Source organism: Schistocerca piceifrons, chromosome 5, assembly GCF_021461385.2.
Source record: "Schistocerca piceifrons isolate TAMUIC-IGC-003096 chromosome 5, iqSchPice1.1, whole genome shotgun sequence".
Classification (NCBI taxonomy): domain Eukaryota; kingdom Metazoa; phylum Arthropoda; class Insecta; order Orthoptera; family Acrididae; genus Schistocerca; species Schistocerca piceifrons.
In genome coordinates, this window is record NC_060142.1 from 353,679,594 (window position 1) to 353,704,745 (window position 25,152).

The 25,152-nt window shown below is 38.7% G+C and overlaps 1 protein-coding gene across 1 annotated transcript in view; it reads left to right on the top strand.

Annotated features, from left to right (window-relative positions):
- Positions 1–25,152, top strand: part of LOC124798417 (HEAT repeat-containing protein 1) — a 286,351-nt gene that overhangs the window by 198,719 nt on the left and 62,480 nt on the right. The window contains exon 18 of the mRNA XM_047261815.1: positions 3,552–3,728. Coding sequence (XP_047117771.1) covers positions 3,552–3,728 — 177 coding nt within the window. The remainder of the gene's footprint in view (positions 1–3,551; positions 3,729–25,152) is intronic.

Sequence of the window (25,152 nt, forward strand, 5' to 3'; positions counted from 1 at the left end):
TTGACAGCTGATTTTAAGTGATCAATGACTGAACTGTTACAGTCAACTCATTTTGTAGTCCTGAATTTTAGCTCCTGTCGTTACCTGACCACAACCTCGTGATGTGCAATGTCTCTGAGAAAATGGTAGTCAACAATCTGTGGCAGACCTAAAATCATGATCGCTTTTTTCACAGTGATTAAAATAAATCTCCACGAGCGAACTCAATACAGAAAAACTTCAATTTCAGTGCTTAGAAAGAAAAACTAATTTCTCACAATCATTCATTCGTTATCCTGAAACTATCCTCACACTGGCTTCATGAATTGCCATTTCACCAACAGAAGAACAGTTCTGGTTGGCACTTACTGTAAATTACTGATGATACTGACAGATTCCAAGTGAAGAAAGAAGATAGGAAGAAAAATGAGGGAAAATAAAAAAGCCAATACGATAATGAAAATAAGGCAGCAAGGTACTAGAAATTAAAAAAAAAATTAAATCAGTTAACTGAGTAAAAATAACAAAGAAGGTTTTTTGATTAGATTTCTACGTTATTTTGTGTGTGTGTGTGTACTAGTGAATCTGTGCCAAGCCAGGGGTAGCAGTCTGGGATAAAGGGAAGCCTCTTCCTTGGTTTTCACAGGCTAGGGCCATTCCTCTGGTTTGTTTGTAGATGCAGCTCTTAGAGATGGTGAAGTTAAGGGTACAGGTGGATATGATTAGTGAGATAATGAATGAGGCTCATTTGGGAGACTCTCAAGTGGACATTGTGAGTAGAGAAGTAGTGTGTTTAAAGGGCTGTGGAACTACCAAATAAAAAGATTAAATTCCTTTTTTTCCAACACTTAGTTTGTCTGAGAAAATTTACACTTCATGGGTGTCCTGAACTGTTTTTCAGAGTATGATTGTGTTTGAATATTCAGTCAATTTGGGCAAGCTGAAAATGAAGTAAGCTTGTGTTAAATACATTGTTACACAGTCTTCCATTGTGTTTTGTAATGAACCAGTCCACCCTCAACAAATTTATACAGTTGTTACACAGTTTGACTTCTATTGTATCAACCATGTCAATAAATTTGAGAGCTATGGCTTTGTATCATAACATGTTTTATGATAGTTTGTGGTTTTGAACATCACAATCACTGTCAACCTTAGCTTGGAAACAGCACTGTGTGGTAGTGTTGTATCCATCGCCAGATTCTGGATTAATTTTACCTATAATTTTATATCATAAAGAAAGTGTCATTGTTGATCGTGTCACAATATAAGGTGATTTCAGTTTTCAGTACACAAATTTTTTGTTGTTAATAATTTTGCAAATCACAGCTATTTAAATATGTGCACAAAATATCATATATGCTGTGCCTGCACTGAGATAGGGAGGCAAGCCTTGATCACTTTGCACTATTCCCATCCATGCAGCAGTCCATGTACATGGCTGGACATAGAAATTCTTCATGTGTTGTTTGCTGTCTTTTATTCTCCATCTCCTTATCTATCTCTTCTTCTGTCTTCACATCTACCATGTATCTTGCCCCATCTGTCTCACCTCCCATTTACATCATCTGCCAACTGCTGCCCACCTAACCATCTGCCTACCTCCCTCCTATCTCTGCTCACCCTCTGTTTGCTCTGGTTTTTCCATGTTGTTTGCATTTCCCTTACCTTCTGTCTGCAGTGTCTCCTCCTGCTTCTTAAATCCCTTTTGCTGACTATCTACTTATACCAGCCCACCCTCTGTTTAAGCCACATGGACCTCTCCCTGTGCAAGACTGACCATCACTGTACACTTCTTCTTTTACTTTCCTCCCATCCTTGTGTCCTTTATCCTTCACAGTCACAAAATGGATGCTCCTTTCTGGCAAGCCGTTGGGAATGTGGGGAATGGTGCATGGCTGGGGAGACAAGGCATGAGAGATCTGTTCCTGGACAAGGTGGGGAGTTTGAACTTAGACTTGAAAGGCATCAGTAAAATGCTCACCACTTTTGCATGGGGCCTGCTCGTCTCTGCAAAAGTGATGACTGTGGGTTGCTAGGCTCTATTGAATGGACTTATTGGAATGGAGTGTTTGTCAGATGACAGAGTGGAGGTTTTGTTGGTAACTGGCAAGTTTGACATGGATGGAATTACTAATGGAGCCATCCCTGAGGTGGAGATTGATATCGAGGAAGGTGGTTTGTTGGGCTGAGGAGGACCAGGTAAAGTATATAGAGGAGAAAGTGTTAGGTTCTGAAGGAATGTGGATAGGGTATCCTAGCCCTCAATCTAAATCATAAATATGTCATTATTAAATCTGAACCATTTGAAGGGTTTGTGATAGCGGGGTGGGGAGGGGGGGCTCTGTTACCTCTAGATGGCCTTTCAGTGGGTTGACATGGAATGTTGCTGTACCCATATGGAAGTGCCCGTATCCATATGGACCTGCCCATGACTGTACTGCAAATTTGTTTCTCGATGACACCTTCAAAGGAGAAGTAATTGTGGATGAGAATATAGTTGGCCATGGAGAGCAGGAAGGAGGTTCTGGGTTTGCAGGCACTTGGTTATACGGAATGGTACTGTTCAGCAGTGGTGAGGCCGTGGGCATTGGGGATATTGTTATAGATGGAGGTGGCCTTGACAGTAATGAGCAGGATAATCAAGTGGCATAGGGGCTGGAGCTGGGGAGAGTCAGCAGTGGAAATGGGTGGTGTCTTCTATATGTGACGGTAGGTTATAGATAACAACCTGAAGATGTTGGTGTTCAAGAGCAGAGATTTTGTCAGTAGGGACACAGTGATGAAGTTTTGAAGCATTGTCGTAATTTTCATTGTGCAGTTGTATTTGCATCAACTTCTTTGCTTTCCCTCATAACAGTATTTTAAAATATTCTATTTACTTGGTCTGTCTTCTTGCATTTGTTGTGTTCTGCACTTCTTTCTTCATCTGCAATAATCTTTGCCTTCTCCTATCAGTTTAGCAAATGTTCTTGTGTTGCCCTGTTTCCTTTTATTCTGGCAAGTTATCAACACTGTGGCTCCCACTTCCCCTCAATAAATGTAGCAGATACAGAATTGCATACAGTAATTCTAATTTACTGTGCAAGTATTACAAAGATCTACTGTCAAAGCTTCATCAAGACATAGAATAAAGAGATAATGAAGGTTTTTACAAATAGCTGATGAATACTGGACCTGGAAAACTTTGTGTGTTTGTAAAAATTGTCCATTTTAGAAGTATATTTTACAATGCTGTTTTATGTGTAATGTGGATAGCAAATAATTGTACAATAAAGAAAATCTGCCCTGCTAAATTAGCAATAATAAACTGTTTCACTGTGCATTGTATTGTACACTACAGAATTTGCCAACTTCATGTAGCAAATATTTGAGATTAGCCATAATACTAATTATTAGACATTATTTTTTCTACGATTTTTAGCTCTTAAAAGATCTGAGACAAAATTACTAAAAGTGCGTTGAACTTCAACTTTCTCTTTACACAGCATAATTTTATTCTTTTCTAAAATTGTTAACTGTTAATTTTCTATTTGGTTATTTAGATTTATTTTTTACATTTTTTAAAACAGGTTGCTGCATTGACTGATGATGAAACTGTACAGCTTGAAAGTTTGTACAGAGAATTTATTGAAAATATCTTATGCCTTATTCAGTCTTGTGCTCAAGAAGCTGACATAAATTCAGGAAAAGCAACTGCAAAATACTGGAAAGTTAAACTAAACCAGTGCTATGACATCCTAGACAAGGTGAGAAATATTCTCATTATAGTTCATATTTTGAAACCCATGATGAATATCTAATTTGCATGCAATGTAACTGTATGTGCACTGCCTGACAATAAAAGTGAAGTACCCAGAAGATATGGTAGGATGTCAATGTAACTTTGTACAGATGCACACAATCAACAGGTGTATACATGATTATGAGTTGCAGTTCTCTGTGACAGGTAGAATGGCCTCCAGATTGCATTAGTATTGTTCATGTTGGAATGTAATGTGCCTGTATTTATTGAGGTGTGGTAAGGAGGTGAACTATGTAAAGGTTTTGTGGTCACTGTGACTTAATATATATTAACTGCTTGACTTAAAAAAAGCTTGTGAAATAACCTTGTTGCTTTATCTTGGGGCACTAGACTACTACTTTGAAGATGCGATCAATGTCTGTACCAGCTAGAAATTATCTAAAATACCAATTGCTGCAAAAACAAATTCAAGTGCTGTTTCTTTATCACCTGTGTGCTGCACCTCTGTCAGCAGTCATACTTTCCATGTAATAACTGATAAAAGCATTTAACTTTACAAGCTCACAATACATATTAGTCTTCATTGTTTGCACTCTGTATGTCAACCTTTGCTTTCTCTTGACCAGTAATGTCATGACAATTATTACACCCATTGTGATTCCATGTTCCATATTGATTCTCCTAGATGAGACGGCATTATCATGGAATAACTGCTACAACCAACAGATGCCTCCAATTGCAGGGAAACAGATGTCCATCGCCACTTGCTGTCATGATGCATGAAAAGAAAAGAACAATTCCGTGCACACTGTGTGGCTCAAAACTGAACACTTACGTACTAAGAAAATGAGATTCTGTGCCCAAAGGACCAATACTCTTCACTTAACACCCCCCACCCCACACCCTGCTCTCTCTCTCTCTCTCTCTCTCTCTCTCTCTCTCTCTCTCTCTCTCTCTCTCTCTCCCTCTCTCCTTTAAAACACACACACACACACACACACACACACACACACACACTTAGACGAAGGATGTTGTGGCAACTCAATTTTGTCAGCAACTAAACTATCCTAAACTATTTACTTGACGCTTAACAAGGTAAATGGGTAATGGCCCAATGGCCCATAGATAGCAACTGTTAGGTCCTGCAAAGCTTTTGGTATTACTAGATATGGCCTGTTGGTCATATGGTTGAAATCCTCTTTTTGACACAATTTACATGTGCCTAAGATATGTTCTTTAAATGGTAAAATTGGTCACATGCCTAAAGCGTTTCCTAATGCCAAAATGACCATATCCTTTGTTCACAAACTAAATTAGGTCTTAACTGCGGTTTTGGAAGTACTCAACTTCCAGCGCAATGATTTTTCATTCACTTGTCAAAATTAGACCCCACCCTGTGTTAGCCATGAATGCTTTTGCATTTTGGGTAAATCCTCGTGCTCACGCAATAATATCTTTTCTCCAAAATACCTGTCTGACTGCTGGTAATCTTTTATGTTTCAAACTAAGTGCCTTACATCATTGTTGGTGTAACTGGAAGACAGAATATTAATTGTGAAATCACACCAGGCCCCTCAGTTCTAGTCATTTTGTTTTTTCCTAATGGTAATTGGGACAGAGCATTCTTTTTGAGGTCCTGTTTTGTACCTTATTTCTATCTGAAACTCTTGCAAAAATAACACCCATCTCATTAGGTAGCTATGTAATAAACCCGCTTTCCATGAGGAATCCCATGGCTTAGTGATCTGTGTAAATGACTACTTGTGAGCCCCATATTAAAGCTAATAACAACAAAAACAATCAATTATTGATAAAATTCCCACGTGGAATGTTTCCTTCCATTATATTGATATCACAAATTATTTAATTGGATAGATAAAAAAATTTACTCACCAAGCAGTGGCAGAACACACACAGGATGCGAAGGAAAGTCTTCTCCTTGACCTTTCTTTCTTTCTTTCTTTCTTTCTTTCCCTTCAACCTTTCTGCCTGAAGAAGGAGCCGCTGGCTCAGAAAGCTTGCCAATCACAACAGTCTTTTATGTATGTGTTCTGCTGCTGCTTGGTGAGTAGATTTTTTTAATCTATCCAATTAAATAACCATATTGAAGTTTGGAAGTTTTGTGTTCTTCATGCCATGGCTAGTAACTCTTTTGCTGTTGCTGCACAGTTGGGTTCATACTTGTCCAAATTTCTCCCAGGAAATGCTGTTGTATTGTTCTCAACTTTCTCTGGATTTCACTTGCCTTGGAAGAATTCACATGCATTCTGTATTTGGATGCATCAGTGGCGAGTCTGAATGGTTGTTTCTTGCTTGGATGTTTTAGAATCTGAACATTTACTAGAGCTCGTTTTATATTTTGAAATACACTACTGGCCATTAAAATTGCTACACCAAGAAGAAATGCAGATGATAAACAGGTATTCATTGGACAAATATATTATACTAGAACTGATATGTGATTACATTATCATGCAATTTGGGTGCATAGATCCTGAGAAATCAGTACCAGCTCTGGCCATAATAACGGCCTTGATACGCCTGGGCATTGAGTCAAACAGAGCTTGGATGGCGTGTACAGGTACAGCTGCCCATGCAACGTCAAAACAATACCACAGTTCATCAAGAGTAGTGACTGGCATATTGTGACGAGCCAGTTGCTCGGCCACCATTGACCAGACGTTTTCAATTGGTGAGAGGTCCGGAGAATGTGCTGGTCAGGGCAGCAGTCGAACATTTTCTGTATCCAGAAAGGCCTGTACAGGACCTGCAACATGCAGTCGTGCATTATCCTGCTGAAATGTAGGGTTTCGCAGGGATCAAATGAAGGGTAGAGCCACGGGTTGTAACACATCTGAAATGTAATGTCCACTGTTCAAAATGCCGTCAATGCGAACAAGAGGTAACCGAGACTTGTAACCAATGGCACCCCATACCATCAACCCAGGTGATACCCTAGTATGGCAATGACGAATACACACTTCCAATGTGCATTTACCGCAATGTCGCCAAACATGGATGCGACCATCATGATGCTGTAAACGGAACCTGGATTCATCCGAAAAAATGATGTTTTGCCATTCGTGCACCCAGGTTCGTCATTGAATACACGATTGCAGGCTCTCCTGTCTGTGATGCAGCGTCAAGGGTAACGTCGTCGAACTGTTCATGCAGATGGTTGTTGTCCTGCAAACGTCACCATCTGTTGACTCGGGGATAGAGACGTGGCTGCACGATCTATTACAGCCATGCGGATAAGATGCCTGTGATCTCGACTCCTAGTGATACGAGCTTATTGGGATCCAGCATGGAATTCCGTATTACCATCCTGAACCCACCGGTTCCATATTCTGCTAACAGTCATTAGATCTCGACCAATGCGAGAAGCAATGTCGCGATACGATAAACCGCAATCGCGATAGGCTACAATCTGACCTTTATCAAAGTGGGAAACATGAAGGTACGCATTTCTCCTCCTTACACAAGGCATCACAACAACGTTTCACCAGGCAACACCGGTCAACTGCTGTTTGTGTATGAGAAATCAGTTGGAAACTTTCCTCATGTGAGCACATTGTAGGTGTCGCCACCGGCGCCAACCTTGTTTGAATGCTCTGAAAAGCTAATCATTTGCATATCACAGCATCTTCTTCCTGTCGGTTAAATTTTGCGTCTGGAGCATGTCGTCTTCGTGGTGTAGCAATTTTAATGGCCAGTAGTGTACTTCCAGTTTCTCATATTCCATATCCATTTGGTTCACTGTTTGAGAGATGATAGAAGATGTGGATCATTAATCGATTGTCACTTTATATATTGCCTATAAAATCTGATTAGATATAGGAATGAAGTTAAATTATTTACATTTTGCAGTCAGCGCAATCCTCCATTGCTCTTATTCGTTTGGGGTCAGGATTCACTCCTTTTACCCCCATTGTGTGACCTGAAAACTTAAGTTCATATTTTCGAAAAATGTTCTTGGATAATTTTATTGTTATGCCCTGTTCATGCGACCTTTTCAGAGGCACAGTGCTTTTGCCAGCACTTGGGATGCTATTAATGCATCATCCACATAAATAATCAAGTCTTGTGCTAGATCATCCTCTAATGCTTTATCTAGTATGCTTATGAAAACCACTACTGAAATATTTAACCCAGAAGAGAGCACCCTAAATTGTTACAACTTCCCTTCAAGTAAGAAGGCAGTGTTAAGGTCTGAAATTGTTGTGACTGGACCTGCCAACAACCGTCTGGTCCATGGAGCTAAAAATTTTGCTTGTTCAAATTTCTGTAACAGTTCCTCAGTGCGTACTGAGCGATCTCTTTCAGTTGCTGTAATGTTTATTTAATGTCCTGGTGTCCCAACAACAGGTGTGTACTCCTCCAGCTGGTTTACTTACCACCAACAACAGGTTGTTTTACACACTTTGACTGCATTCCATAATCCCATATGTTACCATCTTTAGAACTATTTCTTGTACCATTGACTAGAGTTCAGAAATGGAACAAGTATGAGTCTAATGTCTGGGCTGCATACTTCATAAATCAAGGCACCACTGTTACATCAATGCCAAAAGACTTGCTTCGTTCCCACCGTAGTTCCATGAGTATGATGAGTCTGAGAACTGTGGCTCTGTGATCAGTTCATACTTGTCGACTTGTTCTCTCTTACTGAAGCATGCAGGTGTGTGAGGTTAGTCGTGACTTGTTGTTATAGTTCAATTCTTTTATCTCGGCGGCTCGCGCATGCCCGCCCAGACGCGGGAGATTGCTGCGTTGCCAGTTGCACACGACGCACGCGCCAATAGAAGCAACACCATAGTATAGCATAGTTCGCAAGCTTACGTTTAGGGGGGAGCACGCAGTTCATGAAGTAAAGCCATCACGGCCGCATTAACCCTTTCGCTGCTACAAAGACGTGCTCCCTGCATTCCGCGCTGTGCGCGATTATGTCACTGCACTGCTCGCCTTTGCAGACACATCGTGTTCTGACTGCTTTGACACTCTTATCAATCGATTCCACAAAAACTATTTGGCCCAAAAATTAGATTTTTACACATCTTCTTGACTGATACCTTCCCCCCATAAATGACTTAATTTTGTTTCGATGTTCAACGCAGTTATTATGCAGCATTAAATATAGTAAACCATTGCACGAAATTTTGAAGAGTTTGTCAGAGGTAAAAGATCATAGAGTATACTTCCCGTATGGTCGATTTTAGTTGCCACAATGTTGAGAATGAAATGTGGACAAGATACCTAAATTTCATATAAAATTTACTGTATAACAATAGCTCTTTTAAGTACCACATAGGTGTCGTATGTAATATTGAGAAATATTCCGTCTTTTGCGACTGTAACAAAAGTTTTATTTACACTGAGCACGTTTGGCTTTATTTTAAAGCACTTCAATCAATCAAAAGGAAGTAGACAAAATACATTAAACAAAACTGTGGACTTACAAAAACATTAGGACTTGAATATACCGTCTATCAGTGAAGTGCTCTGAGCTACGTCAAATATAATTTTTGTCTGTGGCACACACAAACATCGTTTATTTGCTAAAACACTGATCTGCCAACACAAACGTTGAATATTGTGTTACCGCAGCACAAAACTACGAAAGGTGACTTGGCAGTGGAGGAGACAAAATACTGTCTACTGAAGATGCTTCAAAGGAGAGAAACGCGTCTGGTCTAAATAAGCCCCTTATTACAGTTGCAGAAGAGGAATATATTTCAGTACCATTGGTAAAACTGCGACTGTGGAACAAAAACAAGAAAGAGAACATGAGTACCATTGTGTATGTGCCATACCTTTCCTTGATTGAAGTGCTTTAAAATAAAGCCAAACGCGTCCATTGTAAATAATACTTTTATTACGGTCGCGAAAGACGGAATATTTCTCAATATTACATACGACACCTATGTCGTACTTAAATTAAATGAGATATTGTTATACAGTAAATTTTATATGAAATTTAGGTATCTTGTCCACATTTCATTCTCAACATTGTGGCAACTAAAATCGACCATACGGAAAGTATACGCTATGGACTTCTACCTCTGCAAACTCTTCAAAATTTCGTGCAATGGTTTACTACATTTAATGCTGCATAATAACTGCGTTGAATATCGAAACAAAATTAAGTCATTTATGGGGGGAAGGTATCAGTCAAGAAGACGTGTAAAAATCAAATTTTTGGGCCAAATAGTTTCTGTGAAATCGAATGATAAGTGTGTCAAAGCAGTGGGAACACCATGTGTCTGCACAGGCGAGCAGTGCAGTGATGACAAAATCGCACACAGCGTGGAATGCGGCGAGCACGTGTCTGCAGCAGCGAAAGGGTTAATGAAGAGACAAAGCACTAGAAATTTCAAAAAAATGCATTCAAACGAATATAATTCGTGAAGTAAGGCACTTCGATATTGTTTTTAAATAATGAAAATATTAAGCATCACACAAGGTTTGAACTCATAAACTTTCGCGTAGCAGCCCAACACCTTAACCGTTACGCTAACGCACCTCGTCTGACTACATAACGCCATGAGGAGTATAACAAGTCACGCAAAATACTGACAAACACTGTTGGTATGAATTACTCACGCTTCATCGAAGTACAATAGGAAATAAACACCGATGTTCTTTATTGCGAAAAAGCGGTTCGTGAGAGTGATACAAACACCTTTCCTTGCTATCGCCTGAATTAGGAGTCTTATTGCTTGTTTGGTTTAATTAATTAATAGAATATGAAGCAATTGGTATAAAGAATGCTTTTTCCAAACTTTCTATAAAAGAATGTCTGCTATCAAGACATTGCTTTCGTTCTATTACTTTATTTATGACTGAACGTTTCTAAAACTAAAGACACTCGTCCATGCTCTGCACTGCAATCGAGATGTGGCAACGTCGTCGTCTGTTCATTGGCTGACTGTGTTTTGTGACGTCAGATGCGCAGAACGAACCTAAACTCGGCCGCCAACATAAATGACGTGCACTTTAGTACAGAAGATAAGTATACATAATCTTGCTGCTGTAAAGTAGCACTGACAAACAAAATGGCCAATTGTCAGGCTCTGATGGCCTTTTAATGAAGTTGTGCTACATGAGTTGTGGAGGATGCAAGACAAAAATTAATTGATGCAAAGTATACAATTGCAGATGTGTTCCGTTAGAGGAGGAGTGAAATCTGGAATAATTTTCATGCTATATTTAATGCTTTAGACATAAAACATGCTAATTTTGTCCAATGCTCATTGCTAGTATAAAGCAACTAAATTTATGTCAAAATTTGGATACTAATTACTGGGATATCATCGAGATGGCAGTGCATGTATCTAGGTGACTGTCTACCTGTGTTCCAAATATTTCACCTATGACAATCAGTCCGATGTGCTCTTCATTGTTATTCTCCTCTTCTTATAATCACTGTTCTTGTGTAGGTACTTCACATGCAAATCCAACCCTGTGGGCCTATGTTGTATTGTTGCATCATGGGGCCTGGCTCATGCTCCAGCATATTTGATATTTCGCAGCAAAGAACTCGAAAACAATCTGTCTGATGAGACTTGGTTGTCTATGTTATTTACCTTACTAAAAGTGATTAACATCATAGTGTGATTATTCACTTGATAAATTCCTAGGCATCTCCCTGACCGGTGTTTGGCCTGTTAATTTTACGGAACTTATATTTCTTTTATCCTATGGAATTTGGATGGATAACAGTTTTCCTCATTGTTATTCCCCTGTTGATTTTTGTTTTGTGTATAGTCAGTGCATTCTTTATTTAGTGTAGCTAAACCTTCAAGAAACCCCAAAAGATCATTCATCCATTGCTGATACTAAATTTCCCTTCTCATATGGTAAGGCAATCTCTGCACTAAAGCTTTAAATGATTTTCTTTTAAGGAGCTTCTACATCAGGGCCGCACAAGGTGCATACACCGGTGCATCGCACAGTGCAGAGTGCAGAAGACGGCTGCGCTATGTTGACGACAGTGCAGACACCCCCCCCCCCCCCCCCACTCCTCGCATTTGCGCAACTGCGCTGCCTCTCACTTCCTTAGCTTGTGTCGCTCGCGCCATCTGTCTCGACCTGTTTCAAAGCTTTTACCCTGTTGTCTTCGTCATTGCCAAATACTAATGTACGCTATGTGGAGAGCTTAGTTTGGTGTACCAGCACAAAAGAGTTTTATATAATAACTGTAATGGTAACAATTTTAAATTTGGTTTCAACACAAATGTATCTTCCTATGTGCTCTTTATTTTATTTGCAATTATGCTACTAAGATCTGGAACAAGAGATTGGCTGACAGAAATTCTGAGAGAATTTTTTAAATAGCAATTAGAAATACTCGCACGTAATCTAGTTTTTGTACAAGACAAAACAGAAAAAAACCTTTCATATACACAAGTGGAACCAAACATAGAAATAATCTTCGCTGCTTCTCTGTGTAACTTGGGAAATTCTTCCTTTGGCAAATTCTGGTAGAATTGGAGCAAACCTTTTGTATTGTAAAACACATCCTTTAGGTGAACATCGCTTTGCAAATCAATTAGTTCAAAATGCGCACTTTCAATATCCATCGAAAAAGGTTTCACAAAAACATAGAGAATTGGCTGCAGGTAGGTAATTTCCTGAAACAATAACAAAGCCAATGTTAATAAATGCAAGTAATGTAAGCCGTTGTTTCGAAGTACTAAAATGCAATATATTTTAATAAACATGTAATGTGTACTATTGGTTTTAATGTAATGTTACACTTGCATAGGTAACACAATCTCCTTTATTTAGCTGTATGTCATATACCAGCACATTACTTGGAATCGGTCGTTAAACGCATTTTCAAGAGATTGTTGCACCTCGATGTATTTTTCAAAACGTGCTCCTTCTTGCACAGATGCTGTCAAACAAAAACATAGTACCATTTTGATTAGAGCGGTTATAAAAATCAGGCTGTTTTAACAAAGGCACAATTTATATCTCGCTTACCTAGTTCAGGAAAGTGTTGCGTATTTTTATCTGAAAGGTTGTTTTTGAGGAGCTTCAGTTTATACTGGAAAGCGTTTATTTTGCTGATCATATCGTTGATGAGATTGTTTTCTTTTTGGAGTTTCAGACTTAAATCATTTAGGAGAGGCATAATGTCTGCTAAAAATCCTAAATCAGCTACCCATTCAAAGTCATGAAGAAGGGGCTCCGGACGTCCTTTGCTCTCCAAAAACTGAGCCACAGTGTGGCGTAGTCGAAAAATTTGGGAAATCACTTTCCCTTTGCTCAGTCAGCGCACCTCAGTGTGGTAGGGAATATCTGGATACTTCTCTTCAAAGGAAATCAAAAATTCTTTGAATTGACGATGAGTGAGTCCATGAGAACGAATGTAGTTCACGATACGCACCACTACCTTCATCACATCTTGAAGACCGATAACTTTTGCACAAAGAGCCTCGTGGTGTGCAAAACAATGAACGGAAGGTAAATTCGGCATGTTAAGTTTTTTTCCGCAGTAGGCCAATAAACCCTTTTGCTTTACCGCACATCGCTGGTGCCCCGTGTGTGGTTACACAAAACAGCTTTTCCCAAGGGAGTCCTATTCCTTCAGCTGCCATTTCAACACCTGGTAAAATATCCGCCCCTGTAACAGTGTCCTGCCGTCTAGCAGCGCATTCGGCAGCGCACAGCGTCGGCCTCACCTGGCAAGCTGAGTTGAGGCGAAGTATGCAGAGTTGAACCGATGCACTGTGCAGGCACTCGCTGCACCTCGCTTTGCACGCGTGCAGTTTTCCGTGTTTGTGCGGCCCTGTTCTACATATTTAGATTTGTGAGATGCCATTCTGTGTGTTTTTTGTAATTACCCCAGGTGTTGGTATAACATTTGGGACTGAGTAACTCTAAAGCTAATGTTCTTGTGTACTGAATGATGAGTATTTTCTCTTAAATTTCTCCTGGAAATCTTCCCAGGAAATGATCCACTTTGAGGTAACTATGTGTGAAACCTATTTTTCTTGAATTGTCGCAACATTTAGGCAATGAGCTAGAAAATACCCTCAAAAAATATGCCAGCTGTACTTCTCCCTCTGGTTTTATCTTTGGAAATTGCTTGGAAAAACATGTTTCATTTCCTGGTTGAAATTCCCAATTAGCTCTGCTGACATTCTACTACTTCCCACTAGTTGCTGTTTATTAACCTCCTCTTTTTTTTCTCTTGAGCTCATGCCAGGTTTTCTGGAATACCTCTCCATACCTGCCTGATAGTGCCTCATACTGTGGTGTACTGACAGTTGATTCGATTTTCTTGTGTATCTTTTGATCCATTAAGTCAGCTACTCGATCCTCCAGTCTAGCAGAGGTGGAGCTGGGAATAATCGTTGCATCCGAATCTGTGGTTTGCTCTAATGCAGTTAACCTCTATTGTGCATTTGAGGTTGGTTGCTTTACCATTTTAAAATCTTATTCCATAAATCCTTACGTTTCTTTTACACCATTATTTACCCCATGAAATTGTTAGTTGACCTCCTGTATCACTGTTTGTTTCCTATGTTTGTAACCCAGCTAATGAATTTATTGCAGTTTGCGATGCTGCAGTCTTAACATTAACCTCTGTTTTTCTCATGTTGAGATTGTGGCGGTTTCTGGAGATAAGGGTGGCAGTGTGGTACTTATGTGCAAGACTCAAACTCCCCTTTTGGCTGTCGAACTTACTTGGAGCTGCTTCGCCGATCTTGTCTCAGGATAACAGGCGGTGATATTCTGCTCAGCTTCTTCTCTGAAGAATAGATGCTACTCTGGAGGAATTATCTATACTTTAAAATAACTCGATACACTCGAGATTGCTTTGAACACTGTATTTTCATAATACGCAGCAGTTTTCATACACTAAACATTTCTCGTAAGATCGACACCTTCCAGACCGACAGACACCTATTACAATCATCTTTCAATACATACAATTTATAAATCTCTCCAAGCTTAACAAGACAACAGTCCCGACTTTACGGCAGTTAGCGAGAGAATGAATAAAAGTCCCTTCTTTCAACAACCTTCAAATGTTTATACCAAAAATGTTTTTTAATTTCACAGAGTACGATACGTTTACTCCATGGATGATACTTGAAACTTCTCAGGCGGGTTCGTTGACTATCTGCTTGCACCAATCACCCGTCTGATACACGTCCTTCCTGTACATACATAATTGTGGGGCAGTAGACATAGTTCTACTTTACCACCCTTATCTCTAAAACAATCTGTGTTCGAGAAGGTGAAAATGCGAATGTCTATAGAGTTTTCTCCGAAATTCTTGAGGCACTACATATCCCCCTCCTTAGCTCGAACACATGATATTTTTTACATGTTCATTATTTAAAGTATTATTGTATTTATATAACATTACTTCATGGTTATAACAGTTTTCCTTTTAACACTTGATTACTTAATACATCATGTACCTTTGGATTAATTTAAACTATGTAAGGACAAGGATCTCTCTGTTCCCTTTCCAGTCGTAAACTCTGAGTGTTCGTTATCCAAGTGTATGTTGCTATTTGCCCTTACTTCTCATACTACTTTCTCTGAGTATGGATTTATTCACTATTTATTACAATGTGGAGGAACCCTGTGTAAATAAAGATGTTCTTCTCAACACATGTATCTTCATACAAACATAACACTGTAAGTGGGAACAAGAATTCAAACTTGCCAGAATAATCTCTACAAATTGTGTGACTTTTGTCATGGTAATGGTAGACACTATGAATGAATGCACTACATCCTTCCGTTTTGGTAGGTACGACCCTTTAAACAAACACTATGTTACAGGTCGATCCCCTGTTTGGTGCCCCTGCCCGCACAGTATAGGTCAGCCTTCCTTAGGTCTGCCTACCTGCCCTTATCCATCCAGTCAACTCTGGGTGCGCCCTCCTTATTATTCATGAGTAGGCTTCCTCGTCCATTGCCCGAATTTATCCTGCTTTATCCATAACACTCGCTTCGCAATACCTCCTTTAACCCTTTTTGAGTCTTCCATTTCTCTTCCAGTCCTAACTTTCCAATAGACACCGTACTTTTACACACACACACACACACACACACACACACACACACACACACACACACACACACACTGCTTATCTCCCATTATCCTACAATTCGTCAGAATAGTCGTTAAACTTACACCAATTCTGACCATTTAAGTATACACTGTAGCGTAATGAACCACAAGATGTTTCTCCTTATACTCTGTAACCAGTGTACATCTATCATGATATAATATTGTTGTCATAACCATAAATACTCTCAGCTCTTACCTATATCAAAATCCCTGTACAGACCATGAATACTCCTCTGTACATACCTTTATGTAATGTGGAACCGTCAACTCACATGACCATGTGCGCTTACCTATCACTATGTGCACAAATTTATCCCTCCAACACATGGCAGTTCTGCATTACCTTAAACTGTATTCCCCCTGTTTGCAAATTTGTATTTCACTGTGTGTATGCGCATGGGTAGTCGTGTAGCTTGATTCTTTGGCCGGCTTATGTAAAATAAATTGAAGGTTATAGAAAACCACTGGAAATTGAGAAGGACTTAAAGCGATAGAAGTGTGTGCATATGGACAGAGGGAAAGATAGACTGGTAGTCAAAGAGAAGTAAGAAAGGAAAAATTAGAAATGGTTGCTAAGATCAAAGAAAAGAAAGAAGATAGCCCCAAAGCCAGGCAACCCTTCTCTTCCACCTTCCCCAGAATCCCCACTTCACTGGTACTTGAGTGAGAAGCCGGAGGAGGTATGATGTTAAACGCCTCCTGCAGAACGGACATTCTCACCTTCACCTTTGAAGTCCCTGGAAAAAATCTTAGCAACTCCTACGGAATGGCAAATAGTGAAGAATCATTTACACTTGTCTGCGAGGGTTGTGTGAAAGATGTAGGGTGTGTGTGTGTGTGTGTGTGTGTGTGTGTGTGTGTGTGTGTGTGTGTGTGTGTGTGTGTGTTAACCTTCTGTTCCTACACTACCCACTCCCTTTCAAAATCGATACAAACCCTCCCCATTCATATCACATTTTGCAAAAGGTATAAATTATTCTATATATTATGTATCGTATCATTGTAAATAGAAATCATATATCATATCATATTGTGTGTCATATCATCATAAATAGAAATTATATATCATACCTTATTATGTATTATATCATCACACCCCGTATCATATCACACACATCACTTTTACATCGAGACTAGAGCAGAGCATGCTGCCAGTTCATATATTATGATATATTACCTAATGCTTCAGTCTTGACTCGTTGTAATAACCCAGTTCAGCACAGTGAATATACAGCGGGGAATTATAGCACCCGTAAATCAAGTAAGACTAAGTATAATGACAAGACCACTTCCAGCTACCTCCACAAGAATGAGTATGACCTAGATATCAGTGATGTGCTGCAACGCCTGATTGTTCACTCCGTTAAGACAAGTACTGAAGTTTATGACAGTATAATAGGATGAGAACAGAATAAAGGATAGTATAAGACTTGAAGAGAATCCAGTGTGGGAAAACGAGTTTAAGGAAGTAACACCAAACCCAACTCGAGATCTGATGGTCGTCACTCCACCCATTAACACAGATTGTTAACGTCCCAGGGGAACAGATGTGACTCCGCCCAGATCCCATGGATCTGATAACCTCACTTAAGCAAGTGCATACCAGTACTTTTCATTAAATTTTATGTGAAGGTCTCCCCACAATGAAACAATCACCCCTTTACTACATAACACCACATTAGGAAAAATTATTTTATGTTGTAATCCGTCCTGGACAAGTTTGAATTCTTTCTACGTATTGTCTACAACTTTGTTAGCATCAACAAGTTCCAATGGTCTTAGCATCAACAAGTTCCGATGCTAAACATGGTGGAACGTTATCTGTTTACCCTCTCGGCCACTTTCCGGTTGATTAATTCCACTACTTGTTCCTCCAGACCGCTTATATTTATAGTGCCTGAGGTTGCTAGTTTTTCCTTAAAATCTCTCTCTACTGCATCTACATGAGTTTTGACCCCCGCAATTTGCGATTGGACAATAGGGAACAGTTTGTCTTGTCGTTCAATGGAATCATTTAAAGTATGTAACCTTTGTTTCACTGCGTTGAATGTAACGTTACACACATTTTGAAATGATCCTAATTTTTCATTAAACTCTGACTCTACACTACTACACTTGTCTTTGATGTCAAATTCTAGTTTATTGGTCAAATTCTGTAATTGCTCCTCCTGTCTTTGGTTAAATTCAGTAAATAATTGATTAACATGAGTATTTAAAGAACTGGGTAGTTCACTCTTTAAATCTACTTTCAGATTCTCGACTTTATTGTTCAGAGTATCAAATTCTGTTCTTAACAGACTTAAACTTTCACTCTGAGGATCTAATTTACTATTTAGTTGGGTATTCACTGAATCTAACTTAAGGCTTAAATTCAGACTCAGTTCATCTTTCAAAGAAGCATTTTGTGCTTTAATTAAATTTACTGATTCCGACTAGTCTGCCGTTTCCCTAGTCGCTCTGGCAGCCGTGACCGGTTCTACTAATTGTTGCTCTTGTTTCTTACTCATCTTGCTTCTAGCTCCTGTCAGCATTAAAGAAAAACAATCACATCTATAAATAATAACCACATTTGTTCACATTGAAATAGTTATTATTTTAAGCTCACCCGGCATACGATTTTAGGCTGCGTCAGTGAGGTGTAAGAATGGCACCGGTGAACTACACGGGCGCTGCCAGTGTCACACATTAGTTGCAGCGTTGGCATCGGCGGGCGCTAAGTCAGGAACTCAGGTGGCAACCAGCAACAATAGTGTCAGCTGATTACTGCATCGGCGTCGGCTGGTTTCTGCATCGGATGGTTACTGCATGTGTGAGAATTATTCTCCCCACACCCAAATCTTAATGATCGGATCTTGCTGACCAATTTCTTCATTTTGTTGTTATGGGTTGCTATGGCAACTCTCAACTTTTTCTTACCTCAATCTTCTTAAAAAAAAAAAATCCTCCTTTTCATGTCCTGCTCACTTTGGTCACCACGTTCTGGTGGTTAAAAATAATATCTTCTTATTTCCATAATTGGATGATGATGTATACAAACTTCAATATGAGCATACCGTTGATTAATGCTATATTACACTTGTTTCTCGATATATCGTACTCTTCTCTCGAGGTTTAGAAACACAATTAATCAATTATATAAATGAGTTGGCGCAATAACCTCTAGTAAATTCCAGAAAAATAGTTCATTATTATGGCAAGGCACACATTAGGACCTTACGTGAGAGTACATGAATGAATGAACAAGTACAGTTTTCACATACTGGAATCATTTTTCGTGAGTTCGCGAACGAACTATCATGATCATTTTTCTATAAATACTGTCTATAATTAACTCAAAAGTTTAACACGATAACTCTGTGCTTTACTGGAGTAAGTGAGAGAATGAATAAGTCTCTTCTTCCAACAACCTTCAAATGTTCAATTGTGGGGCAGTAGACATAGTTCTACTTTACCACCCTTATCTCTAAAATAACGTGTGTTCGAGAGGGTGAAAATATGAGTGTGTCTAGAATTTTCTCCAAAATTCTTGAGGCACTACAAGATTCCTTAATAAATGCTTTCTAAACTCACATTTGTCTCGACAGTAGTGCTCATGCTAGTAGAAAATTTGGTTTTTAAGTTGCTAATGCAGGAAATTCAAGTTTTGATAATTGATATTTGAGCTTTACATCATCTATACTCTTACTCAAGTTCTTCAGACATACCAGGGCATTTATCTCAGTGCTTCTTTTTATTACTGGCATGCGCTTACAAAATCAGTGCACGATCACAAGGTTCTAATTTTGGGAAACAACAGCAACAGAGAGAGAGAACTTTAATTACTCAAACCTGTTGTGGGTGATGTTCTTCCCACTAGTGGTGTTAGTATTTGCTCCTTTAATGGAGTCACTGTGGAGGGATTCAGCAATTTCTCCAACAAATGTACTGTTTGTAGAATTTGTTTAGTTTCAGCACAAATAACTGTTTATACACTGTCACAAATCCAAGTTGTTACCTACACTGCTAGAAATGACGACATTGTGTTACATCGAAACTTTTCTTCTTTGATACCTTATTTTTGTTTTAAAACAAACTTATTTCCTTGTCTCAATTTAATCTTCTCATTATCTGGCACAGACCCCTGCTTCAAAGGGTGCTAGAATGGGATTTAATGTGCCTACAGTTGTTCAGGTGTGGTAAGGAGGAGGACTACGTAAAAGTTTTGTGGTTGTCGTTCTTTATTTATATTAACTGTGTAACTTGAGAACAGGTCTCTTCGTCAAGCATCACTTTCTTCTAGGATGGTTCTGTGGTCTGCAGCAAATCTTGTAGGTGGGAGCATTATCATGGAATAACCGCTACAGGCAGCAGGTGTCTCCAAGAGTAGGGATACAGAGGTCCCTCACCCTGCCTTGCAGATATGCTATGTCCACTCTCACTTTCATGACATGCACAAAAGAAACGAAAAATTTCTTGCACAATGTGTGGCTCATAGCCAAACACTTACTTAATAAGAGAATAAGATGCTTGACCAAAGGCACGACCATGCGTCATTGGTTAGAGGGGGGGGGAGTAATGTATTACTTTTTCTAAAGTGATTTTTATATTGCACCTCAATGTTTAGTGTTGTTAGCAGGCCTGGTTTGATACATGTGGAATGTGAACAGCATTATATGTGGAATCATCACTATGAAGGGCACAGAGATGTCCCATACTTGGGTGAGACAGTGTTATCAGCATATAACACAGTTTGAAAAGGCCCTCATTGTAGGTCTCCATTTTTGAGACTTGCAGCTGCTAGGCTATGGAATAACTGTCCCATGGACTGGCTGACATTAACATCATGACATCAGCAGTTGCTTTTGGAGTGGTGCCGTGGCCAGGAATTGTGGACTGCTGATAAATGACGCCTCATTGTGTTCAGGATGAACTACTGTTCCGCTACCTGGGATGACCATTGGTGACAAGTATGACAGTGACCTAGTAAGAGGTCCCCATTCTTCCAACATTTTCGAGAGGCACAGCTGTGTTACTCGTGGCATCATGGTGTGGGCAAACTTTGCATATGATTTCAGAACTGGTAGCTACTGAGGGGACTTAGATGGCACCATGGTATGTCATCGATATCGTGCACCATCATGTGTTGCTTCTCATGCAATGATATTGTGATGCCATTTATCAACAGGCCAATGCTCATCCTAACATGACACGTGTCTATGAACTGTCTTTGTGGATTTGAAGTAATCACTTTGCCAGCAAGATCTTAATTCTGTTCCTGATGGAACATTTGATACCAATTCAGATATCAACTCTGTCCCATTAACTGTGTATGGGATATCAGAATCCAGTTGTGGGAAAACTTGCCTCAGAAAAGGATACAATGGCCTTATGAGACACTTCCCAGCTGAATTAGGGCATACCTCCAGGCCAGAGGGGCACAATATCATACTGATAAGTGGGCTCATACTGCCAAAGTTCGTCTTAAATTTGACTCTAATTTAACAGTGAAGTATAGTTTTTTGTGCAAAAGTGAAATTTAATATAGTTAAGTATGTCATTTACATATAAAACATTAATTACTGGAGATCTGTACTGCACTGTGTGTGTGTGTGTGTGTGTGTGTGTGTGTGTGCGCGTGTGTGTGTGTGTTTTTTTTTGACAGACCTGTATTACTCCTAGATTTTCCAAAATTGTTTGAGAAAGTGGGTAAGGTAGAATACTGACTCATTCAACTGAATATTGTTAAATGTAATATTTTACGGATTAATTTGTAGCTTGCAGATTAACTGTTTTGCACTGAACCTCTATTCTCAGTTATTCACTGTTCCAAAAGCAGTTGGGCATAATACATGAAGATATTTATTAGCACATGGAGATAATTATCTTAGTAGTAAGTGCTACCAACCGTACTTGACACTTAATTAAATACAAATACATTTATAACTGGAACAAATGGAACTTGGAAAGAGTGGATTTTGTATATGATTCTCCACAGAGAAAGCAATACAAGATGTCACAAATGAAGTACTAGCAGAGATAAAAAAGAAAAGATATCCTGTTGGTAAATTCTGTGACCTTATCAAAGCATTTGATTGCGTGCATCACAAAATTTTACTTAAAAACCTAAAGTGTTGTGGCATTAATGCCATCCCTGTTGCATGGATACTGTCTTACCTCTATAACATAAAGCAAAGGGATATCTCAGGCATGAAATTAAGTGCTGGATGGGGGACTTAACCTGTAGAATGTAATGAAGTCTGGGTCCATTCCCTACATAAATGTTCCTCCACTGACTTTGAAGGGCATTTCCAAAATTGTAATGTTTTCTGATAATGACACAAGCAAGTGTATCCAGGATCCAAACTCAGCCTGAGTAGAGACAGTCCAGGGGATAGCTGAAGACACAAGCAGTTCACAGCCAACAGTTTAAGTCTTAATCTGACAAAGAGCCACATTGTGTGTTTTCAAACAAATCGTAATAACCAGTTAGCACTAGGAACAGATATTAATAGTTGAACACTGAATGAAACATATTGTATAATTCCTTTGAAGCATCTGTCGTTTTGTTGACCCAAACATTAGAGTGTTGGTTTATTTGATACATTTTCATTCCATATATTTTTATGGAATTATATTGTGGAGATGTCCACCAAAAGTGTTTATTAAGCAGAAGCAGTATAGGTATATTGTGTAAAGTAGATGACCTTACACATTGACGAAGCCTTTTTAATGATCTTTAAATTCTTACACGCACTTCCAAATACATTTACTCCTTAATGGTTGTTGTTTCTGATATTAAAAATCAGTTTCACCTGAACTGTGATGTACACATTCACAATGCAAGACACAAAATCAGTTTTCATGTAGGCCGTGCCTCCATGTCTTGGATTCAGAGTGAAGTTATATACTCTGGTGGTAAGATATTCAACAATCTCCCATCTAACATAGAGAAAGAAATTTGTAATCCCTACCATTTCAAAAGAAAATTAAATACCAATCTCATTAGCCTCTCTTTGTATGTATTACCTAAATATCTATATTCAGGATTGGAAAGTTCTGTTAACTACATGACAAGTACTAATGTTTGTTATAAAGCTGTTGACAAATAGTAATGTACTGCCAATAGGACTAAATATTTAAAGCAAGAAAATATTTCCTTTAGAAAATGCCACTACAGTCAAGTAAATATTAATCTGCTAATAGCAATTAGCTATACAGTAAAACAGAGGAGAGAGCAGTTTATTTCAAAGTAGAAGCTTTCTTACTAACTCACTTGATTAAATTGTGGTGGCAGATGTGTGATTAACATTAAGCAATATAGTGATTAGTTTATTTTAACTACTGCTGCCAACATACATTGTGCCAAGGATCACAAAGGTAACATATGAGAAATTAGGGCTCATACAGAGGCGTACAGATAGTCATTTTTCCCTCACTCTGTTTGTGAGTGGATCAGGAAAGGAAATGACAAGCAGTGGTACAGGGTGCCCTCCACCATGCACCGTACTGTGGCTTGCAGAGTATCTATGTAGATGTAACACTATACACAGATTACTACGATATCCTTGGCTTATGTGAATGCATGGTTGGACTTGTTGAACATTCTAGCTGTGATGGTTCTCCTTATTGATGGAACACGGTAAATGAATGAATGGAACTGTACAAAGAAAGACTCTAGACTTCTATACAAGTAGTGATAGTAAAATTCTGGGACATGACCTTGCAAAATGTGAGTTCACAAGCTTTCCCTGAGCTCGAAGCCAAGATGTTTCCTTTACAAGTACTACCACAAAGTTCTTCTCATCTCCTTTAAAAAAATCATGATTCTTTACAGTCACTGGAAGGTATGGGCCCTGTCCCTTTACAAAAGGAAGAAAATGAAAGGCACAATATTACATGTGCGCCTTAGCTTCCTGGAACATACTCTGTGTTTACATCAACTGACATTCCTAGAAAATCTTCAAAAAGAGTTGATACACTCCAAGAACAAGCATTGAGCATGTGAAAAACAATTTATTCTCGTGATAAGAGCTATGCAGATCCTCGGAAGGCATTTGACTGGATACCACTATGTCGAATGATGATAAAAAATATGAGTGCATGAGGATCACCCAATCTATTTGACTTAACAGTGAGATTATTGTCATGCAAGAACTTCAACACAATAAGTGTTCAGTAAAAACAAATGTGGTTATTCTTCAAATTTTCCCTGAGGATATAACGTTAAATCATTTTTTGGACATGCATCCAAGGCATTATTACTCTCCTCTTTGATATTTTGGCTTTGAGCCTTCCATTCGGGGTCAAGAGAGGTTATTAACTAACTTCTGACACATTATGACCAAGATACACACCAAAAAATGGTGGAATAAACAAAGATAGTGTTTTGTATACCTCATGAAATCTTCATAAGACCACTCATATCCTCAGTTATACAGAGAGATGTCACTGAAATTTTTTTATATCATGAAATATCATTGTTGAAAGCGCATATAGAAGTTAAAAGTGACACTGATTGAAGTTCCCCTTGTAGTAAATGGCAGCTTTCTGTAAATGAGGAAAAATGCCAAATAATGTTAACAAACAGTAGAGAGAATCCAATAGTATTTGCAGAGTAGTAAATTGTCTGCAAGATATGGAAAATATAGAATTCTGATGGACATTGAATTTATTGAAAAAGTCCAGGAAATCTGAGGGGAGTCTGAAAGACTCTGGGTTGTTGGGCTCAGGGTTCATTTCCCATTGCACAATTGTGGGTGTGATGGAGTGTAATTTGTGCATAATAATTTATCATATATCTGTAAATTTGTTAAATGACATCACATTTGTTTTTAGCTGTTACTGTTTTTATTTCACTTTTTCAATTTCTACATTTATGCCATTTTCAAGCACAAGATTTGATGCTATAGTTTGTCATCTAAATAGGTTAAAATGTGTAGTTTCAGGACTGTATTACTTTTGATTGTAATATAATCATTGGTTGTTATTAACGACATTAGTAGATTTGTTATTGACTTATTTGTTGTTGACATGTCAGAATGGTATTGACATGTCAGTAACAAATCTGTTGTTAATATTAACAAATTTGTTGCTGATTGTCAATAACAAACCTTTGAATGTCATTAGTAACAGCCAATGACTATATTACAATCAAAAGTAATACAGTCCTATAACAAAATGACATGACACGAAGCACCATTCAAATCTCATGCTTGAAAATGGAACAGATGCTAAAATTGCAATAGTGAAACAAAAACAGTAACATATAAAAGCAAATATGATGTCGTTAAAATTTCTCATTTGAACAAGTGCAAAGTTGGGGTTTTCAGTTTTCTAGAAAAATGTT